At 40.6% G+C, this 18344-nt stretch overlaps 1 protein-coding gene across 3 annotated transcripts in view; it reads left to right on the forward strand.

The window, feature by feature from the left end:
* Nucleotides 1-18344, forward strand: part of LOC143963337 (sideroflexin-1) — a 120457-nt gene that overhangs the window by 55154 nt on the left and 46959 nt on the right. For all 3 annotated transcript variants that reach the window (XM_077472946.1, XM_077472948.1, XM_077472947.1), the window contains 4 exons: nt 4377-4475; nt 6440-6515; nt 14905-14990; nt 17789-17916. In XM_077472946.1, the coding sequence (XP_077329072.1) occupies nt 4377-4475; nt 6440-6515; nt 14905-14990; nt 17789-17916 (389 nt within the window). The remainder of the gene's footprint in view (nt 1-4376; nt 4476-6439; nt 6516-14904; nt 14991-17788; nt 17917-18344) is intronic.

Here is an 18344-nt window from a genome sequence, read left to right on the forward strand (position 1 = left end):
GATTATATTTCTCTAAGTACTACACTGCAATAAAAATTTCTGGAGAAGGGCTACCCACCCAAACTTATAAATGAGGCCTGTACTATGCACAAAAATGAAAATCTACCTTCCCCCAAAAAACAGTACAGCACCTATCACTAGATTTATTACACAATACAATTCAAGCTACAGAAAAATGGAGTCAATCTTCAAAAAACATTGGTCTATTCTTAAACAAGACCCACACCTGTCTCAGTGCATATCTGATGACCCCAAGTTCGCCTACCGCAGGGCCCCAAACATTAAGAGCAAGATCGCGCCTAGTAAAATTAAACCTCATCTTTCTCACAAAGATGGCATCCTGAAACCACTCACATGAATTCCACTCTTAGGCATGTTTCAGTGTAAAAAAATCACTCACGTGTGCGCATGTTACCCATGGTAAAAAATCGTTTATGACTAATGGAAAAACCTACACCTTAAGCTCCTCCTTTAATTGTTCCACTTCATTTGTGGTGTACTGCATTTCGTGCCCGTGTGGCCTCCTGTATGTAGGCAGAACCGTCGGGGCCCTAAGGGCTAGGTTCGGCGATCATCGCCGCGCCGTTCAAGCAGGTAACCCTAAGTTCAGTGTCGCCCGATACTTTGCTGCATACCATCATAAGAACATCACAGACCTCAATGTCTGGATAATTGAATCAATTCCGGACAAATTCACCCCAGCTGAGAGGTTTAAGCGTCTTTGTCAACAGGAGACATATTGGATATATTCTTTGAATACGATGTCCCCCCATGGCCTAAACGAAGAGATGGAAATGAATACGGTAATCTAGATCTTGAGGTACTTTTAGATGGTAGATTCCTATCTATCTATATATAATTTTTTTCCTTCACACATTTCCCATATATACATGTCCCTATGAACTATAGATCCATTCGGAGCGTACTTGCTGGCACGCCCCCATAGCCCCTCTATATTGTGATAATATTCATAATATTGTCATCTTTTTCAGTGTTTTCCTCTTTCTACATATTATGGGCTTGTCGCATGTGCATACAGATTCATATATATATTTTTTATGGAGTTCAGCATGTGTGTGTGTATATATTGCTTACTTTTACTCATACTATTTATTATTTTTCAATGGTTTAGTATCTATTATTATCATTACTATTCATTTTCTTTTCTATTTTCTGTTCTTACTACTAATTTATCACTATTATTTTTTCCTATTCTATATATTTTATATTATCTTTTTCCAATTTTTTCCATTATTTATTACTAATTCTTAATTTTTATCTGTTATCATTATTTTGTATATGTATACATTTTTTCCCCTCATTTTCCTTGTGTGTGTGTGTGAGATATATATATATATATATATATATATATATATATATATATATATATACACACATACACACACACACACTGTACACCTGCATGACTCTACCATACATACCCTGTCCCCCAAAAATACATTGAAATACTTTTTATCAGTCTCCTTTAGCAATACATTTCGTATATAAAATTCACTATCATCATTAGATTATAGTATCTTTTATCCATCTAAACATTTCCCCTTGTTTATCTTTTTTTATTTTTTATTTTACTATATTTATTTTTTGTGTGTGTGTGTGTGTGTGTGTGTGTATGTATGTATATATATGTGTGTATATATATATATATATATATATATATATATATATATATATTATTTTTTTTATTCTTTGTTCATTTTAATTGAATCTTTTTTTCCCCTTTTTATTCATCTTTTCTATTATAAATTTTTTTCTATCTAATCCCTATTCTGTATTCTGGCTATTAATTCAGCTCATTTACCATGCAATTATGTCTACGCTGAAACGCACTTCTGGTTCTCGGACTCTCCGGACGCTAGAAGGCACTGATACTGCCTATTGCCATCATCTGGACATCCACGAGGTGGCGTTTTCTACAAAACCTAGGCTGCTACATTGAAGCCTCTGCTGCTGAACATCTTTAATGGCCGTTCCAGCTATTTATCATCTCTTCTCCTCCAGATAGAAGTGGCTGTGATTACCCTCCCCTCCGTTACATTTTATGCCTGACTACAATGTAATTTTGTGAACAGCCATTTGGCTGTGTGATTTTATCAGATTAAATATTATTTACCTTATATACTACACTTAGTTTGGCGTACTACTTGTCTTTTCTACATTATATTTCCTAGAGAGTTGTGCTTCTCCTCTCAAGACAGTTGCTGCCACTGGTGTTAGGAGTTTGAACTTTTATGGACCATACCTAAGGAACTCTGTGGACATTATCTGTGCTTTTTTGTGCATGTGTGTGTATATATATATATATATATATATATATATATATTTTTTTTTTTATTATTTCCCTTGATCCCATTTTCTCCCCCCCCCCCCGTTTTTTATTATAGAGGTTTTTGGACGGTGATTGATTTTTGCGCCATCTTATTACTATTTTTCGGACACCTCCAAGACGACCACTGCCTTGCTAAAGAAGCTCTGAGGGTAAAGGTGATGTACTGGTCGAGCATGTCTCCAGACCTAAACCCTATTGAGGATCTGTGGGGCATCCTCCAATGAGCTCTGTGATGTTGTCATGGAGGAGTGGAAGAGGACTCCAGTGGCAACCTGTGACGCTTTGGTGAACTCCATGCACAAGAAGGTTAAGGCAGTGATGGAAAATAATGGTGGCCATACAGAATATTGACACTTTGGGCCCAATTTGGACATTTTCAATGCGAAAATCAGATGACAGATCGTCCGACCTTTTTTCGACTACTAGTCGCAAGTAGAAATTGAATAGGTTACTAAAGTCAAGAAAATTCTTGTACGACAGAAAAGTGATCTCATGTGTTGTAGTGTTTTTGTATTGTATTTTCAGATGACAACTGTACTGACTAAACGAAAATCATATGATCTGGTATCGTACAGGGAAAATTTTCATGCTTTGATGAACTGTGGTGATTGGCTCTCGAAAGCTCTGTACTAACTATCCAATTATCGCACGATCGCGTCAAAATCTGTATTTTTCGTCTGATTTCAGATTGTGTGTACGGGCCATTGTTTTGAGGAGACAGCAAATTTACACTTGTACAAGCTGTACACTCACTACTTTACATTGTAGCAAAGTTTAATTTCTTCAGTGTTGTCACATGAAAAGATATTTACAAAAATGTGAGGGGTGTATTCATTTTTGTGAGATACTGTATATGATATATACATTATCATCTTATAACCCTTTCATAGTATACATTAACTCCTTAGGCCCCTTTCACACTGTCAGACCGTTCAGGCCGCTTGTCAGTTTTGACGGCGGACCTGAATGGGCACTCTATGCTAGTCTATGGAGCGACGGATGTCAGCGGTGACATGTCTGCTGACATCCAACCCAGTCTGATCCGCTAAAATCAGACGGATGGCCCTACGTTTGCATTCATCCCTGGGGGATCGGATCAGGTGAGATCTGATGAAAATAGACATGCTGTCCATTTTTGTCCGATCTCTCCATAGTAACTAGTGGCGCTTGACAAGCCCCTCCATGCTCAGTGAGCAGGGATGGACCTGTCATCCGCCGGCTCAGCAGAGATCAACGGAGAGATCTCCCACTGAGCAGGCGGACTCCAAGGCAGCGGATCCGCCTCGTGAGAATGAAGCCTTATAGTAGTGACTAATTTTTGTTTGTTTTTTAACCGCATCATGACAGGTGATACAAAAAGCATGCTGCTACTAAATATCTTAGTGACAGCAGGTGCGGGTAGCTTATATCAAGCCTATGACGAGGGATTCTGTCATGCATATTAATTTTGAGCTCCCAGGTCTGACATTGCAGCTTCAAGGGTTTTATTATGGGTTATGGAGAATGCAACCAGAGTTGCATTACCCATTGTAGAAGTAGGGGTGAGACTCCAAAGTAGGTGAGGACTTGCTACTTTAGCCCCACACAAATATACAAAAGCTTTGGTATTATGATCAACAGACTTTAACTGGAGCCTTTTTAGGTACACTAGATCAAAAAAGATTGCTTTTATGTATTTCATACCTGATCTTTTACATAATGAGCTTTTTGTGCTTTGTTGCAAATCATTAATTTCTCTGGTAATATGTAGCAGTTAGTGCAATTTTAACCATTAGAATATGTCCATGTTCATTAAATGCATTTTGACATATGTAACATATTTAAGTATGAAGTTCAAGTTTTAACATGACATTTTCTGCTTTAAGAGATGAGATGAAATGAAGGCAGTCAGTATGTGTGTTCTTCTGTCAGAGGAGTCTCCATATAGAAATAGAGCCAGAGCCCAGATGTTCATGTTTTAGTAGTTCTGACTGCTGCCTCTAAGCACTATGAACAAAGCCTGTAAATGCTTTTTTTCTATTTTTAGAACAACGCCAGCCGTGATCTTTTGGCAGTGGATTAACCAGTCTTTTAATGCCATTGTTAACTATACAAATAGGAGTGGAGATGCTCCCATCACCGGAAGGTAGGACAGTGTATTGTATGAGGCTTTGTGCCAGCATCCTCAGTTCACACTGCTATAACTATGCCAATATGACTTTGGAATCTTGCCATGTTTTGGAGTAAAATTAGTGACCTAGGGTCACGTTTGCACTATGCTGGTTTCAGAGGGCAATTCTCTTGATGTGTAGTTAATGCTTTATGACTTAATTTTACAGTTTGACCTTTTCCTACCCATTCTAATGAGTACCCAAAGTCCTTGTAGTTAGGCATTGTTCACAGAGGCATAAAAAATTATTAACTTTGCATTAATAAAACTTTCCAAGGCAAATGCCTGTTCTTTATATGAATAGCAAATGGTCTAGTATACACTAGTAAGTAAATTTTGGTTTTTCCAGCAACGTTTAGCAGGCATTAAAACTTGCCAAACGCTTCCATTCAAATTAGTGGAAGCGTACCACAAACCTATTGTGTGTGTGTGTTTGCAAAGCATAGCCTTTTGTCCTGCCACAAAAAATAAAAAAAATGGCTTTCTAATGGCTCAGATTTAGTCATAACACCTGTGTACACTTAGCCTTTGAAGTCTTTTAATTTGCAGTTAGTCCCCTTTCTCCATAAAAAACAAAAAACCAACTATGAACAGTGGATCCATAATCTTTCTGATCCATGACGAATTTGTATTATGAATGGATACTTGGTACTAAATTGTTAGCTAGCCATGTGTCCATCAGCTGAACCCAGTGTGCTCCACTTTAGAACTTTCATTGTGGAAATGTCTATCAGCCTGTTCATGGGACTGCAGGAATGTCCCTGGAAGAGGACACATTTTTATGTTCTTGCAAGTTCACTTGGCTGGGCTGACAAAAAAAAAAATGCTACTGTGGAGCCACAGATCTGTTCCCTGACACCTTATAGGAGTATCCCAGTCATTAAAGCAATCAGTCATGAAAAGAACATGTGTGGTGCCATTCCTGATCCCTACAACTACACCAACTGTCTAGCTGTCATGCCTTTAATGCTTTCCACTGTCCTGGATCAAGTGTGTAGAGTACAACCTCCCGCTTTAGGCTAATGCCGCGTACACACGGGCGGACTGTATGGCGTACTTAGTCCGTCGAAACACATTTCAGCGGACAGTCCGCTCTTGTGTGGGCTTCAGCGGACTTCTTCAGCGTGCAGTCTGGCGTACTAAGTATTTCGGATTTTTCGAAATTCTGTCCGTCGTACTTTGGTTTCAGCGGACAATCAGCTCGTCAGTAGGCTAGTTCGACGGACTAAGAATGGCGCATGCCCAGAAAGGATTTACACGGCGGAAGGGTGCTTTGCTGTGTATTGGACTTCCTATTTCTAGTCCCGTCGTACGTGCTGTACACGTCATCGCGCAAGCTTTCGACGGACTGTTTGTGTATCCGTGTGTGGTCAAGTCCGTTCAGTCGAAAGTATAACGGACTGTCCGTCGCATTGTATGACGGACTAAGTACGCCATACAGTCCGCTCGTGTGTACGCGGCATAACCTTCCTGTTTTGGGTACTTATTTCTGGTAAGTGACTCAAAATTTTTAAGCCAGATCCAGGTCCACATAATAGCTGGCAACTGGTATTTTGAAGTGTTCAGTAATGGCTGCCTTCATGTTCCCTTTTGACAAGTTTACAGGAGTTCAGTAGGAAGTACAGAAGGAGTGTCATAAGAGAGGACCCTTTTATACATCCAAAATCGAGGTTAAACTTAAAGGAACCATCGTGTTTATAAAACGACTGAGTAGCAAATATCACGATATGTTATTTAAAATTGTCAATTTCAATACTGAAGCGCTATATAAGGTTTAATAACTATAAAGATACCCAATACTGACCTGCTATATACAGAGCATGTGTTTTGGAAGCATTGTAGATCCGTTCCTAAACGCACTAAATTTCCACTTACCTTTCATTATTTCATGTAATGCTTTTCCATGCCCATGCAAACACTTCTACTTCTTGTTGTTTTAGCCAACTGGGAACAGCTTATGTTTCTGCCACCACAGGTGCTGTTGCCACAGCTCTAGGACTTAACGCACTAACCAAGGTATTTCATGCATTTCAACTTATTTTGTATTTTAATTACTTGAATGACTAATATCCATTTCATCAGTGCTCACTTCTAACTCTTCACATCCAGCAGGTCAAAAGGGAAACCGGTACCTCAAACATGGCCTTTTGTTTTTAGGGCAAATAATTCTGTTCTGTGCCATTCAAAAATCTGGGAAAATTGCACGCCCCATTAACACTTCCTTCCTCCCTTTCCCTAAACACTTCTCACAATCCAGCACTGTTCCAGGAAACACTGAGAGCAGAGGGAGCTATAGGCTCATGCTGCTGTCAGTCAAATCATGTGAGGAGGGACCGGGTGGCGTGACCAAGGTGCCTATGGTCGTACACAGCTCAGCTTGGGAAAGGCCTGCATTGGTGGACCGTCCGCTTGCTGAGGGGGCACATGCAGGAAGGAGGAGCAGAGAGCATCAGTGGGGGACTGAAAAAAGAGGAGGTGCCACCACTCTGTGCAATATCCTTGTACAGAACAGGTAAGTATAACATCTATTTTTTATTTTTTATTTTATTTTTTTACTCCTCTCCATGTGCTGAGCATGACCTTTTTTGGAATAATTTTGTACTATAATTTTTACTTTTTTTTTTTAACGAAATCCTCTGTCATCACTGAGTCCTGAATATTCTTCACAATGCCAGCTAAGGTAGCAGTCTGAAGCACTCCCTAATTATGTTTCTGTACAGGTAGGCATTCTCCCAAGAGCTCTCCAGGTTCATGCAGTGACATAGATTTTGGGAGTGTACTGTGCAGCGAACAGTTGAGTGGGTAAAGGCAGAGAGGGAGGCACACTGCTTTTGCTACTCCCGTTGGCAAAATATGCATACCAGCAGTTCTGGGCTTTATAAATGAGCAGGAGCTCTAATGTGTTGTTGCTGTAGTGTAGTTGTAATTTGTAGTGTTTTTGAAATTGCTCATGACTAAACATCATCCCCCCCCATGCATTCCTCCATTCACACCATTCAGGTGGATAGAGGAATGCTGGAACATTGGATTCTGACAGCAGGACTCTCCATTTCCAGAATACACTGATCAGTAGCTGCAGACTATTGGCTGCAAATTGTTTTGTGGAAAAGGTATGGCCACAAATGGATCTAAATTCAGCCGGTCTTCGCTAAACTGGCAGAATTTCGATCCATCTATGGCCAGCCTAACTCTTGTTGCTGCCCTAAATCTCCCACTCTGCTGGGAATCGATCTGTGACGTGGATGAAGCTTCAGTTTTCAGCAATGTGAAGTCTTCCCTCTCAGCCCTGCTTCACTGATAAGTGAAGTCAGTAGGGTGCAGTGTCTTTTAATCCTTCTGCTCTGCTCCAAATCAATTTTCAAAATGTTCAGTAGAGGAAGGGGCATGTAACAAAGAGAAGCATGACTTAAAAAAAAAAAAAAAAAAAAAGTCATACCTAGATTATTATTATTATTATTATTATTATTATTATGCAGGATTTATATAGCGACAACAGTTTACGCAGTGCTTTACAACTTGAGTGTAGACAGTACAAATAAAATACTTTAATACAGTAAGAATCAGGGTGCCCTGCTTCTTAGAGATTACAGTCTAAGAGGGAAGGTCGAGAGTTTCAAGAGGTAATAACTGTGGGGGATGTGCTTATGGAGAAAATAAATGTACAGTTGTTCGGTGAGGGCCAGATGGGCTTCTCTGAAGAGATGCGTTTTCAGGGATCATCTGAAAGTGGACATAGTAGGAGGAAGTCAGGCAGATTGGGGTAGAGCATTCCAGAGGATGGGAGAGGCTCTGGAGAAGTCCTGAAGACGAGCATGGGTTGAGATGACAAGTGAGTTAGCGAGTAGGAGGTCTTGGGCGGAGCAAAGAACGATTTAGGGTCGGTATTTTGATACTAGGTTAGTGATGTAGCTGGGGGCCAGCTTGTGGATGGCTTTGTAAGTTATTGTAGTATCTTGATTTGAATTTGTTGATTAAGTGGCAGCCAATGGAGGGATTGGCAGGGGGGTATAGCAGACCCTGAGCGGTTTGTGAGGTAGATGAGCCTGGCATCGGCGTTCATGGTGGACTGAAGTGAGGATAGATCTTTAGAGGTAAGCCATTGAGGAGGGTGTTGCAGTAGTCGAGGCGAGAGATGACCAGGGAGTGGATTAGAAGTTTTGTGGTGAACATTGGTTAGGAAGGGGCCTATCTTGGAGATGTTGCAGAGGCTGAGGCGGCAAATTTTGGATAGCGATAGGATGTGGTGCCGAAAGGTTAGTTGGGAGTCCAGGATTACACCTAGGACCTTGGCGTGGGTGGACAAGTTGATAGTTGAGCCATTGATATTGACAGAGAAATCAGCGGAAGTGGCACCTGGGGGAGGAAATATGAGCTCAGTTTTGGATGGGTTGAGTTTGCGGAAGTGATGTGACAGCCAGGCTTTGTCTGCTAGTAAGTTGGTGAGGCGTTAGACAGATGGAGAGAGCTGGGGGATGGAGAGATATATTTGGATGTCATCAGCGTAAAGATGATATTGAAAGCCATGGGAGGCAATCAACAGACTCAGGGAGGTGGTGTAGATTGAGAAAGGGGGAGGTCCAAGAACAATACCTTGGGGGACCCTGACGGAGAAATTGAGAGGAGGTAAAGTTGTAAGTGACAATGAAGAAGCAGTGGGATGGGTAGGATGAGAACCAGTGAAGCGTACAGTCGCAGAGACCAAAGGAGTGGAGTTTTTTGAGAAGGAGGGGGTGGTCCACTGTTTCAAAGGCAGCAGAGAGGTCCAGGAGAAGTAGTACAGAATAGTGTCTGTTTTATCCATTAGTAGGTCATTTGTGAGTTTAAGGAGAGCATGGAGTGTTGAGGGCGAAATCCAGACTGATTGGGATCAAGAAGTTTATTCATGGTCAGATGGCCGCTCAGTCGGTTGTAGACCAGTCTTTCAAGAAGTTTGGAGGAGAAGCGCGTAAGTAGATGGGTCATAGGTTGTTAAGATTGGTGGGGTCCAGTGAGGGCTTTTTAAGTATGGGGTTGGCTAGCGCATGTTTTAGAGAGTTTGGGAAGATGTCTCAGGAGAGGCTGCACTAGATGGCTGAAGCTGTCTTCCGCTGCCTCCAAGACCGAGAACTGAGCGATTAAAGACTTCTGATCATTCAGTTCTGTCTGCAGAGAGCTGGTGAATGTCTGTCACTGGCTCTTTGCTCTGCCCCCCATCCAGCGCTGGGCTGTGGGCGGGGTGGGTGGCAGCGGCTCGCTCAGTCTCCCTGCGGCTCACTGAGTGGCAGAGCCAACTGCCAGTCCAGGCCATATGGTCAGGATATGTTCAGAGCCTGGACCCGCTCTGTGACGTCAGATGACAGTGGGTGAAAACAGGTCACAGGAGTGCAGAACAAACTGTGGTCCATAGGAGAAGTACACCCAAAATCGCGTTGGCTGTACTTCTCCTAATAAAAAAGGATTGATTGCCTGGTAATTACTGAAAAACTGTTTCAAAGCAAGCTACATACTATCCTATACAATACACTAGACCAGTGATTGTGAACCTTGGCACCCCAGATGTTTTGGAACTACATTTCCCATAATGCTCAACTACACTGCAGAGTGCATGAGGATCATGGGAAATGTAGTTCCAAAACATCTGGTGTGCCAAAGTTTGTCATCACTGCACTAGACATTGGGGGTTATTTACGAAAGGTAAATCCACTTTGTATTGCAAGTGCAGTCGCTCCAAATCTAAGGGGTAGATCTGAAATGAGTGGAAGCTGATTTTATCATCCAATCATGTGCAAGCTAAAATGCTGTTTTATTTTCCTTGCATACCCACCGATCTACAGTGACTTACTTTCAAGTGCACTTGCAGTGCAAAGTGGATTTTCCTTTAGTAAATAACCCCCATTGTCTTCAAGTGATTGTAAACAATCACATTGTAAAACAACCCATTCCGTTTTGAATACAAATTAAGGGCAAAGCATCGTGTATAGAGATAACATTTTTTATCAGGGGGTTGTCAGGACAATTCTGATCATTGGAGGAGGGCAGGCTGAGTTGCCATCACAGCTAGAGAACTGACCACACTGTGTTCTCATGTTTAGTGTGGTCAGTTTTAATAGTAAAGCAGAGAGCCTGTCAGGAACACCAGGGATTTCACACAATGCAAAGAGAACAGGATCCTTTTTCATACGAGTACATGCTACAGCAGACACAAATCAGGAGTATGAAATGTTATGTATACATATTTTCACCCTGACCATACAGGAAATGAAATGCGTCTGGTTCAGCATGTGTGGCCACTGTGGTCAATCAAGTCAAAGGATAAACTTCTGTTTAACCACCCTGTCAGTATCTTCTTGTTCGATCGGGGTCAATGTGTGCGTTCTGATAGTGGGGGATTCTCTCCGCTCTCAAAATACAATGACACAGCGGGGAGAATTCCTGCATCCACATTGAATATGTGAATGGGGGAATCGGTCAGGTTTTTTTTTTTTCTTTCAACCTGTTGGTTTAAATAAAAAAACTGACCCATGTGTGGCCATGTATGCCACAGTGTGACAGTTGCAAGCAGTGTATGGAGGATTCCTTGGAGCAAGGCAGAAATTTTTTTCACTGTTTGACATTTGGCAGTTTTTGAAGATTTCAGTGGAGCAAGGCACAGTAGAAATGTTTCTCCTGAACTGATTCAATTTCTCCAGGTGGCACTTACAAGTCTGCAAAGTAATTGCAATTGCTTATTTTTTTAAACTGCTCATATTTGAATATTTGGCAGCACTAGGTATGCTTCCTCTCATGTTAACCCCCTTTGCTGTGCAGGTAAATTGCATCAGGAGCACTGGCACATTTTCACCAAATTCCCTACATGTTGAAAAAAGGAATTATTTACTATAATTATGCAACAACACTAGAAATATTGGAAAGGATATAGTGTGCTACTTCAACCCCTCTGCCCTTCTCCAGTAATTGACTGTCAGCAGTATGTGGAGGCATCAGTGCAACCCTGCAGAGCTGATGAAGCCTCCACACACTACTGATAAGTGTAGTGGGACAGGTGGAGAAAAGACTGACTGTTGCTCTGACTGGGACCTCCCTGCTCAGGCAGCTCTGACATCCATATACTGTACATCTTGCCTGCACAAAACAAGTGGTCGCTGAGGTACAGTGGCCAGTCTCCATGACAAGAAATCTCCATTACAAGTGCCTGCTGCTGGCTAATTCCTGGATTTTAGGGCTGATTGCAAGCATCTGCAATGGACGCTACAAAAAATGGACTGCGCATTAAGGTGAATTATACATGCAGCCACTTTAGCACACACGTTTTTTTTTGCACATAGTTCGGCTTTAAACATAGGATGACTTAGAGGGGTCTTTTGTTATTGGGGTTTTTTAACAATGAAAGTTCTAATTGTTTTTAGGATTAATTTGCTTCAGCAGTAGGAAATGTATACATTAGATTGCAAATCTAGGTGCAGGGAGGCCGCTGACCTGAATTTGTAGCCCAAAACTTTTTTCAACGAAGAAGGAACATGAATTAAGCACGGCATCTGCTTTTATTTTTATTTTTTGAGATAGGCATGTCACAAGTTTAGCATTGAAGGCAATTTCTGCTGGTCATGCTTTGCCACATATTGTCCACCCAGCAGGCTAAGTGTTTTCAATTTAACTTTTTGATAACATTACTACCTGTTTCAATAGGGATCTGCCTTGTGCCATGATACTTTGTGAGTTTTCATTCGCAACAATATTGTGCTCTACTGATTTGTGTATTTTCGTTAATATGACATGAAAAATGAAAGGATTGTTCCTTTTTCTATGGCTAGTATTCCTGATTGCTGGAAAATACTTGGAACCAATGTAGCAGACTTTCGTTTCTCCTTGCTGCTTATTACAGCATGTCTCGACTACTACATTGCATTGATTGTAGGGTGCCACCCTCTGTCCTTGTCATGTTTACTAAGAATCTTTGCATGCCCTAAAATATACTCGCACGTTAAAGTGGAATTCCAAACAAATGTAAAAGTCACAAATTTAAATTATAACTAAAGGCAAAACCTATATATTTTTTTTTTTGTTATTTTGTTTTGGATAGAGTGAAGAGGGATTAGAACACAGGTCAGGTTTTTATTGCAGTCTGTACCTTAATTGGGGAGTTTCACCCTTCCTATTCGTCTTGTTTACAGTTAGCATCAAAAGTAATAGTGAAAGAAAAACCCAAATTTTGGGTTGTCCCCAGAATAGTAACCAATGGTAAATCTTCCAATGGGGACACCATTGTTCTGGTGACAACCAGGGATGCCTTCAGTTTGGAAGGATTTCCATTCACATTCTGTTTTGGTTTATAGACAGGCAGGGAGGGAATGCTCCCCAATCGGACACGGCAAAGAAAGAGGAGTTATAATCCTTCCTTTCTCAATTTTTTTTTAAATTGCCTCTAGTTTTACTTTAATGTAGCTTTTGTATTCATTCATAAATCATTAAATGTATTTTCTAAATCAAGTGTAAGTACCTGAATTTGAACTGGTATGTTGCAGTCCCCTATGCAGCAGAGGGAGGGGCAGCACTAAAATCAATAAGGTATGCTGCATTCTGATATGTTTGGGAAAATGCGTATAGAAGGTGTGCAGGTAGGGATGACCATATTAGTTTGCTTTTGCTGTTTCACTGTCCAGTCAGAAGGCTGGGGATGGAGAGAGTACACAACAGAGTTCTTTAACTGTGAGTGGTCTCATCCACCCAGCTGTGCTGTGTGAGGGGCTATATAAATCTCAAGAATAGATGGACAGAGATGAGAAATAATTTGGCAGATAACAGAGCTCCCATACTTATTTAAATTGTGTATTTAACTTGAGTTCAACTTTAATGAGTTCTTATCGAAATTGGGATAGGCACAAGAACTGATTAGGTTTACATTTAATGTACTCTGTAAAGCACTGTAAATTATGCTTGTGCTAAAAAACAAATACAGATTGGCACTGGTTGACTGAACCTAATTCAACCATTGTAAAATATTATATTGTAAATGAGATTTATTGAAATATAGATGAATATTTTAAATCATGCCCTGCTGGGAGAATATCTTCTTGCTTATCACAGTTTTTATATTATAGCCTAAAGACAGATTACATAGAAGTCTATACACCTGTCAGCTGCCCAGTACACAGGGTTTAAATTTTGGAGATCAGAAGTTGCTCTGTGTCAGTAAGAACTATTCTAACCGCATTTAAAAACAAAAAAGAACGAAAATGCTTGTTTATGGAGCTCAGTAGTTCAAGCTACATTTTATACACATCCTCTTCTGCACCTGCTTTGCACAAGGTTTGTTCAATCAGTCATAAAGTAAACAGATTCTATGTTTACCTCCTTGTAGAAAATCCACAATTCTCTGCCATTAGTACACTCATTATTAAATGTTTGTGAATAAAAAAGCTTTTATATACAAATTCATAAAAAAAATATTTAAAACAAGCATCTAAAACTGCGGGAAAACCATTCGTTTTTCTTTAAACAGGTATTTGTGTCAAGGTGTGATACATACACTGGCTCGTGGCATCAACCTCAGATGAAAGCTAATAGTACTGGTTGTATGAAGAGTAAGAATAAAAATTGAACTGTATTAAAATAAACATTTATAAGACAAAGAGGAATGTGCAAAATACTTTAGCAAATTGCAGCTGATTGCTGACCTTGCTTCACTGTCCTATTTGATTAGGTGTAATTGTTTGTTGATTTTTGCACCTATATATAAAATGTAAATGTATTTTTCTTGCTCTTGCATAAGAAGCATTAAGGCCTTCAAAACCATGGGTGCTTAAAGAATACCTGTACCTTTTTGATACAAGATGTACTTGAAGGCATAGTTGCTTCCCCCAAGTGCAGAGCACCTTTTTCATTACTTACCTCTGTCTCCATTCAAGGAAACTTTACTTTGTGGCCCTTCTTGGAGCCACATAGACTTTCTTCCAAAAGCTTCTTTATTCTATGCATGTGCATAGCAGCTCCATTAATCCTTTAAGGAGACGTATCAGTGGTGGCCTTCCCCAGTTCTGTGGAGTACAGCTTTCCCCATAGGAATGAATAGGTCCCATGCACAGGATAAAGTGTACCCTCTAAATTCTCTGGTGGGCTGGATTCCATGAACATGATTTTAACAACGAGCATGCCTTTTCTAAACTGAGCTTTGGCACACATTTTTCCAGAGAGGCTCCTGTTTGTATAGGGATTGTTATTTACAGTGTGGACATATTTGAGGCCTTCTTGCTTAATAAAATGGCCAGGTATGAGAGATCCAGAACTGAGAAATTCCACTGAATTTGACTACATATATACTGAATTAAAAAGTATAAATACTGCTCTGCGTGTGGTTCTTGCACAACATAATCTTTACTATATAGGTTTTTAACAAGAAAAATCTTTTTTATTTATATTTTTTTTTTAGCATATTTCACCACTTATAGGAAGATTTGTTCCTTTTGCTGCTGTTGCTGCTGCTAACTGTATCAACATTCCATTAATGAGGCAACGGTAAGATGTTTGAGGAAATATTGAACTATCAAAACACATAATAAAATGAGTATCTGTCATATTTGTAGCAATGTTAGACATTTTAGTAAAATGGCAACTCCACGTTTGTTATAAAGAGTACATTTTATTCTAACAGTTGTACCTGTTGCGTTGCTATTAATGTTACTATTCTGAATGCAATTGATTATCATTGCTCTCTCCCTAAGCAATGCTGGCAACCTCTCTTCTCCATTGAACTTTATTACTTGGCCAAGCTATACAGTGCATCCAGAAAGTATTCATAGCACTTAATTTTTTCCACATTTTGTTATGCTAAAGCTTTATTCCAAAATGGATTAAATTAAATTCATGATCTTCCTCAAAATTCTACAAACTTTACTCTATAATGTCAATGTGAAAGGAGTTTGTTTGAAATCTTTGTAAATTTATTAAAAAAATAAAAATAAATCACATGTACATAAGTCTTTTGATGCTATAAGCTTGGCACACCTATTTTTGGGCAGTTTCTCTCAATCTTCTTTGCAGGACCTCTCGCGCACCATCAGGTTGGATACGGAGCGTCGGTGCATAGGCATTTTCAGATCTCTCCAGAGATGTTCAATCGGGTTTAAGTCTGGGTTCTGGCTGGGATGAGTGATACCTGGTTTCCTCCAGACATGACGCTTGCCGTTCAGGCCAAAGAGTTCATTCTTTGTTTCATCAGACTAGAGAATTTTGTTTCTCATGCTCAGTCTTTCAGATGCCTTTTGGCAAATTCCAGGTGTGCTGCCATGTGCCTTTTACTGAGGAGTGGCTTCTGTCTGACCATTCTACCATACAGACCTGATTGGTGGAGTGCTGCAGAGATGGTGGTTGTTCTGGAAGGTTCTCAGCTCTCCACAGAGGAACGCTGGAACTCTGTCAGAGTGAACATCGGGTTCTTGGTCACCTCCCTGACTAAGGCCCTTCTCCGCCCTTCTCCCCCTCAGTTTGGCCAAGTGGCCCACTCTAGGAAGTGTCCTGGTGGTTCCAAACTTCTTCCATTTACGGATGATGGAGGCCACTCTGCTCATTGGGACCTTCAATGCTGCAGAAATGTTTCTGTACTCTTCCCCAGATCTGTTTCGCCCCGATTGCAATCCTGTGTCTGAGGTCTACAGACAATTCTTTGGACTTCATGGCTTAGTTTGTGCTCTGACATGCACTGTTACCTGTAAGACCTTCTATAGACAGATGTGTGCCTTTCCAAATGTCCAATCAACTGAATTTACTACAGGCGGACTCCAGTCAACTTGTAGATTACATGTACATGTGATTTTTTTTATTTTTATTTTTTAACAAACTTCAGGTTGTCGCTATGGAATATTGTTTGTAGAATTTTGAGGAAAATTAATTTAATCCATTTTGAAATAAGTCTGTAGCATAACAAAATGTGGAAAAAGTGAAGCACTGTACATTCACATAAGGAGCTGGAGCCTGCTTTAGAAGGAGCAGACTGTACTGCTGAACCTTTGTAAGTTCCACATCTTTTTAGACAGCACTTTAAAGAGAAGGTAAACCCTGATGAGAATCAGAGAGGAAGTAAACCCTGCAAAGGTAAAGCATAATGGACTACTATGCATCGCATAGTAGTCCATTATGTGTCACTTACCTGACACAGGAGCCAGCGATGTCACCGCTGTCCCCTGTAGTTCCGAGCGTCCATCTTCTTGGTGGGTCTCGCTGCTCCAGCGCTGTGATTCGCAAATGCGCACGGGAGCCAACACTCGCGGCATATCGCCACGATCTGCGGCTTACCCAGTGCGCCTGCGCGCCGCTGTCTAAGACAAAGGTGGCTGTCTTCAGGTAAATATCTCCTAAACCGTATAGGTTTAGGAGATATTTCTTGGACCTACAGGTAAGCCTTAATCTAGGCTTTCCTGTAGGTCAAAGTGGTTTGTAAGGGTTTATAACCACTTAAAGCTCAGGTTGAAGGAGTTATTGTACACCTTCCCTCCCCCACATGCGTAGAATGTTTTATTCCATTTATGATGTAATAAAAAATTTCCACTCTATAACCACTGATCTCTTAGCATTTTCATGGATTTGTATAAATGGTAGGGCTGGCCTCCAGAGATGACAAAATGGGGTTTACAACATTTCTGTACACTGCATCTCCCTCTTATATTTACAGGCACCCCTAATCTGGATGTAGTAAAATCTGGTTGGGTTGCATGCTGCCAATTATACTTATCTCACAGGTGCCATCTAAAAGAGTTAGCCCTTGTACACACGGTCGGATAATCTGTCGGAATGAGTCTTATCGGACCGTGTCGTCAGATAATCCGACTGTGTGTGGTATGCATCGGACTGATTCCGTCCGAATCTCCGTCCGACCCAATTTTCCAACATGGAAATATTTCCTGACCAACTGGGCCGGACGGACCTAATCCAATCATGTGTAGAGCATTTTCATCGGACCAAGTGCCACGCATGCTCAGATCAAATTCCTACATCAAAGCTATTGGCTACTAGCCTGAATGTAGTCCCATCGTAACGAAATTACGTCATCACGTTCTGAAAGATCGGATTTTTCGCCAACTTGGCCCGACCGTGTGTATGCAACAGTTTCGGACACAATCCGTCGGACTAAATCCGACGGGCAAAATCCAACGGATTTGGTTGGCAAAATCTCCGACCATGTGTACGTGGGCCTAGTCTTCTGCCATGGCAGAGATAACGGTGTGGTGTTTATATGGAAACTGTGTCCTAAAATGAAAAGGCTACTCAGTGTATGCATTGTATTTGTATAGTGAATCGAAGTACATTGTATTTTACAGGGAATTGAAGTATGGTATACCAGTTACAGATGAGAACGGAAATCGAATAGGAGAATCTGCTAATGCTGCTAAACAAGCCATCACTCAGGTGGTCGTCTCCAGAATTCTGATGGCTGCTCCTGGCATGGGTGTGTACACAAGGGAATAAGTCCATTTCTTTCTCAGAGACGGCAGACTATTTAACATTTCTTCCAAAGTCTGTATTTTACAACTGTAGAACTTAGTGGAGGTTATTCTGGCATGCTCATTTTTATCAGGTTGACGATGTTGTGTGTGTTTTTTTTTTTTTTTTTTTTTTTTTTTAAAGTTCTACACCTACAAAAACTTCTTGTTGTACAATAAAAACAAAAACATCCACTCTGAGGTTCCAGCTTTTTCTTAGGTGATGTACCTGTTTACCTAGATTAAGTTCCTCCTTGTCTTGCTAGGTTGATCAGAAAACTAATTTCCAGGGCCTACCCCCTTACTTTTATTTTTATTTTTTTTATATAAAACAAACATGTTATACTTACCTCCTCTGTGCAGTTGGTTTTGCACAAAGCAGCCCCAATCCTCC

This window comes from Lithobates pipiens, unplaced genomic scaffold (genome assembly GCF_037356315.1).
Source record: "Lithobates pipiens isolate NorthernLeopardFrog02 unplaced genomic scaffold, aLitPip1_a1.2 Scaffold_8, whole genome shotgun sequence".
NCBI lineage: Eukaryota > Metazoa > Chordata > Amphibia > Anura > Ranidae > Lithobates > Lithobates pipiens.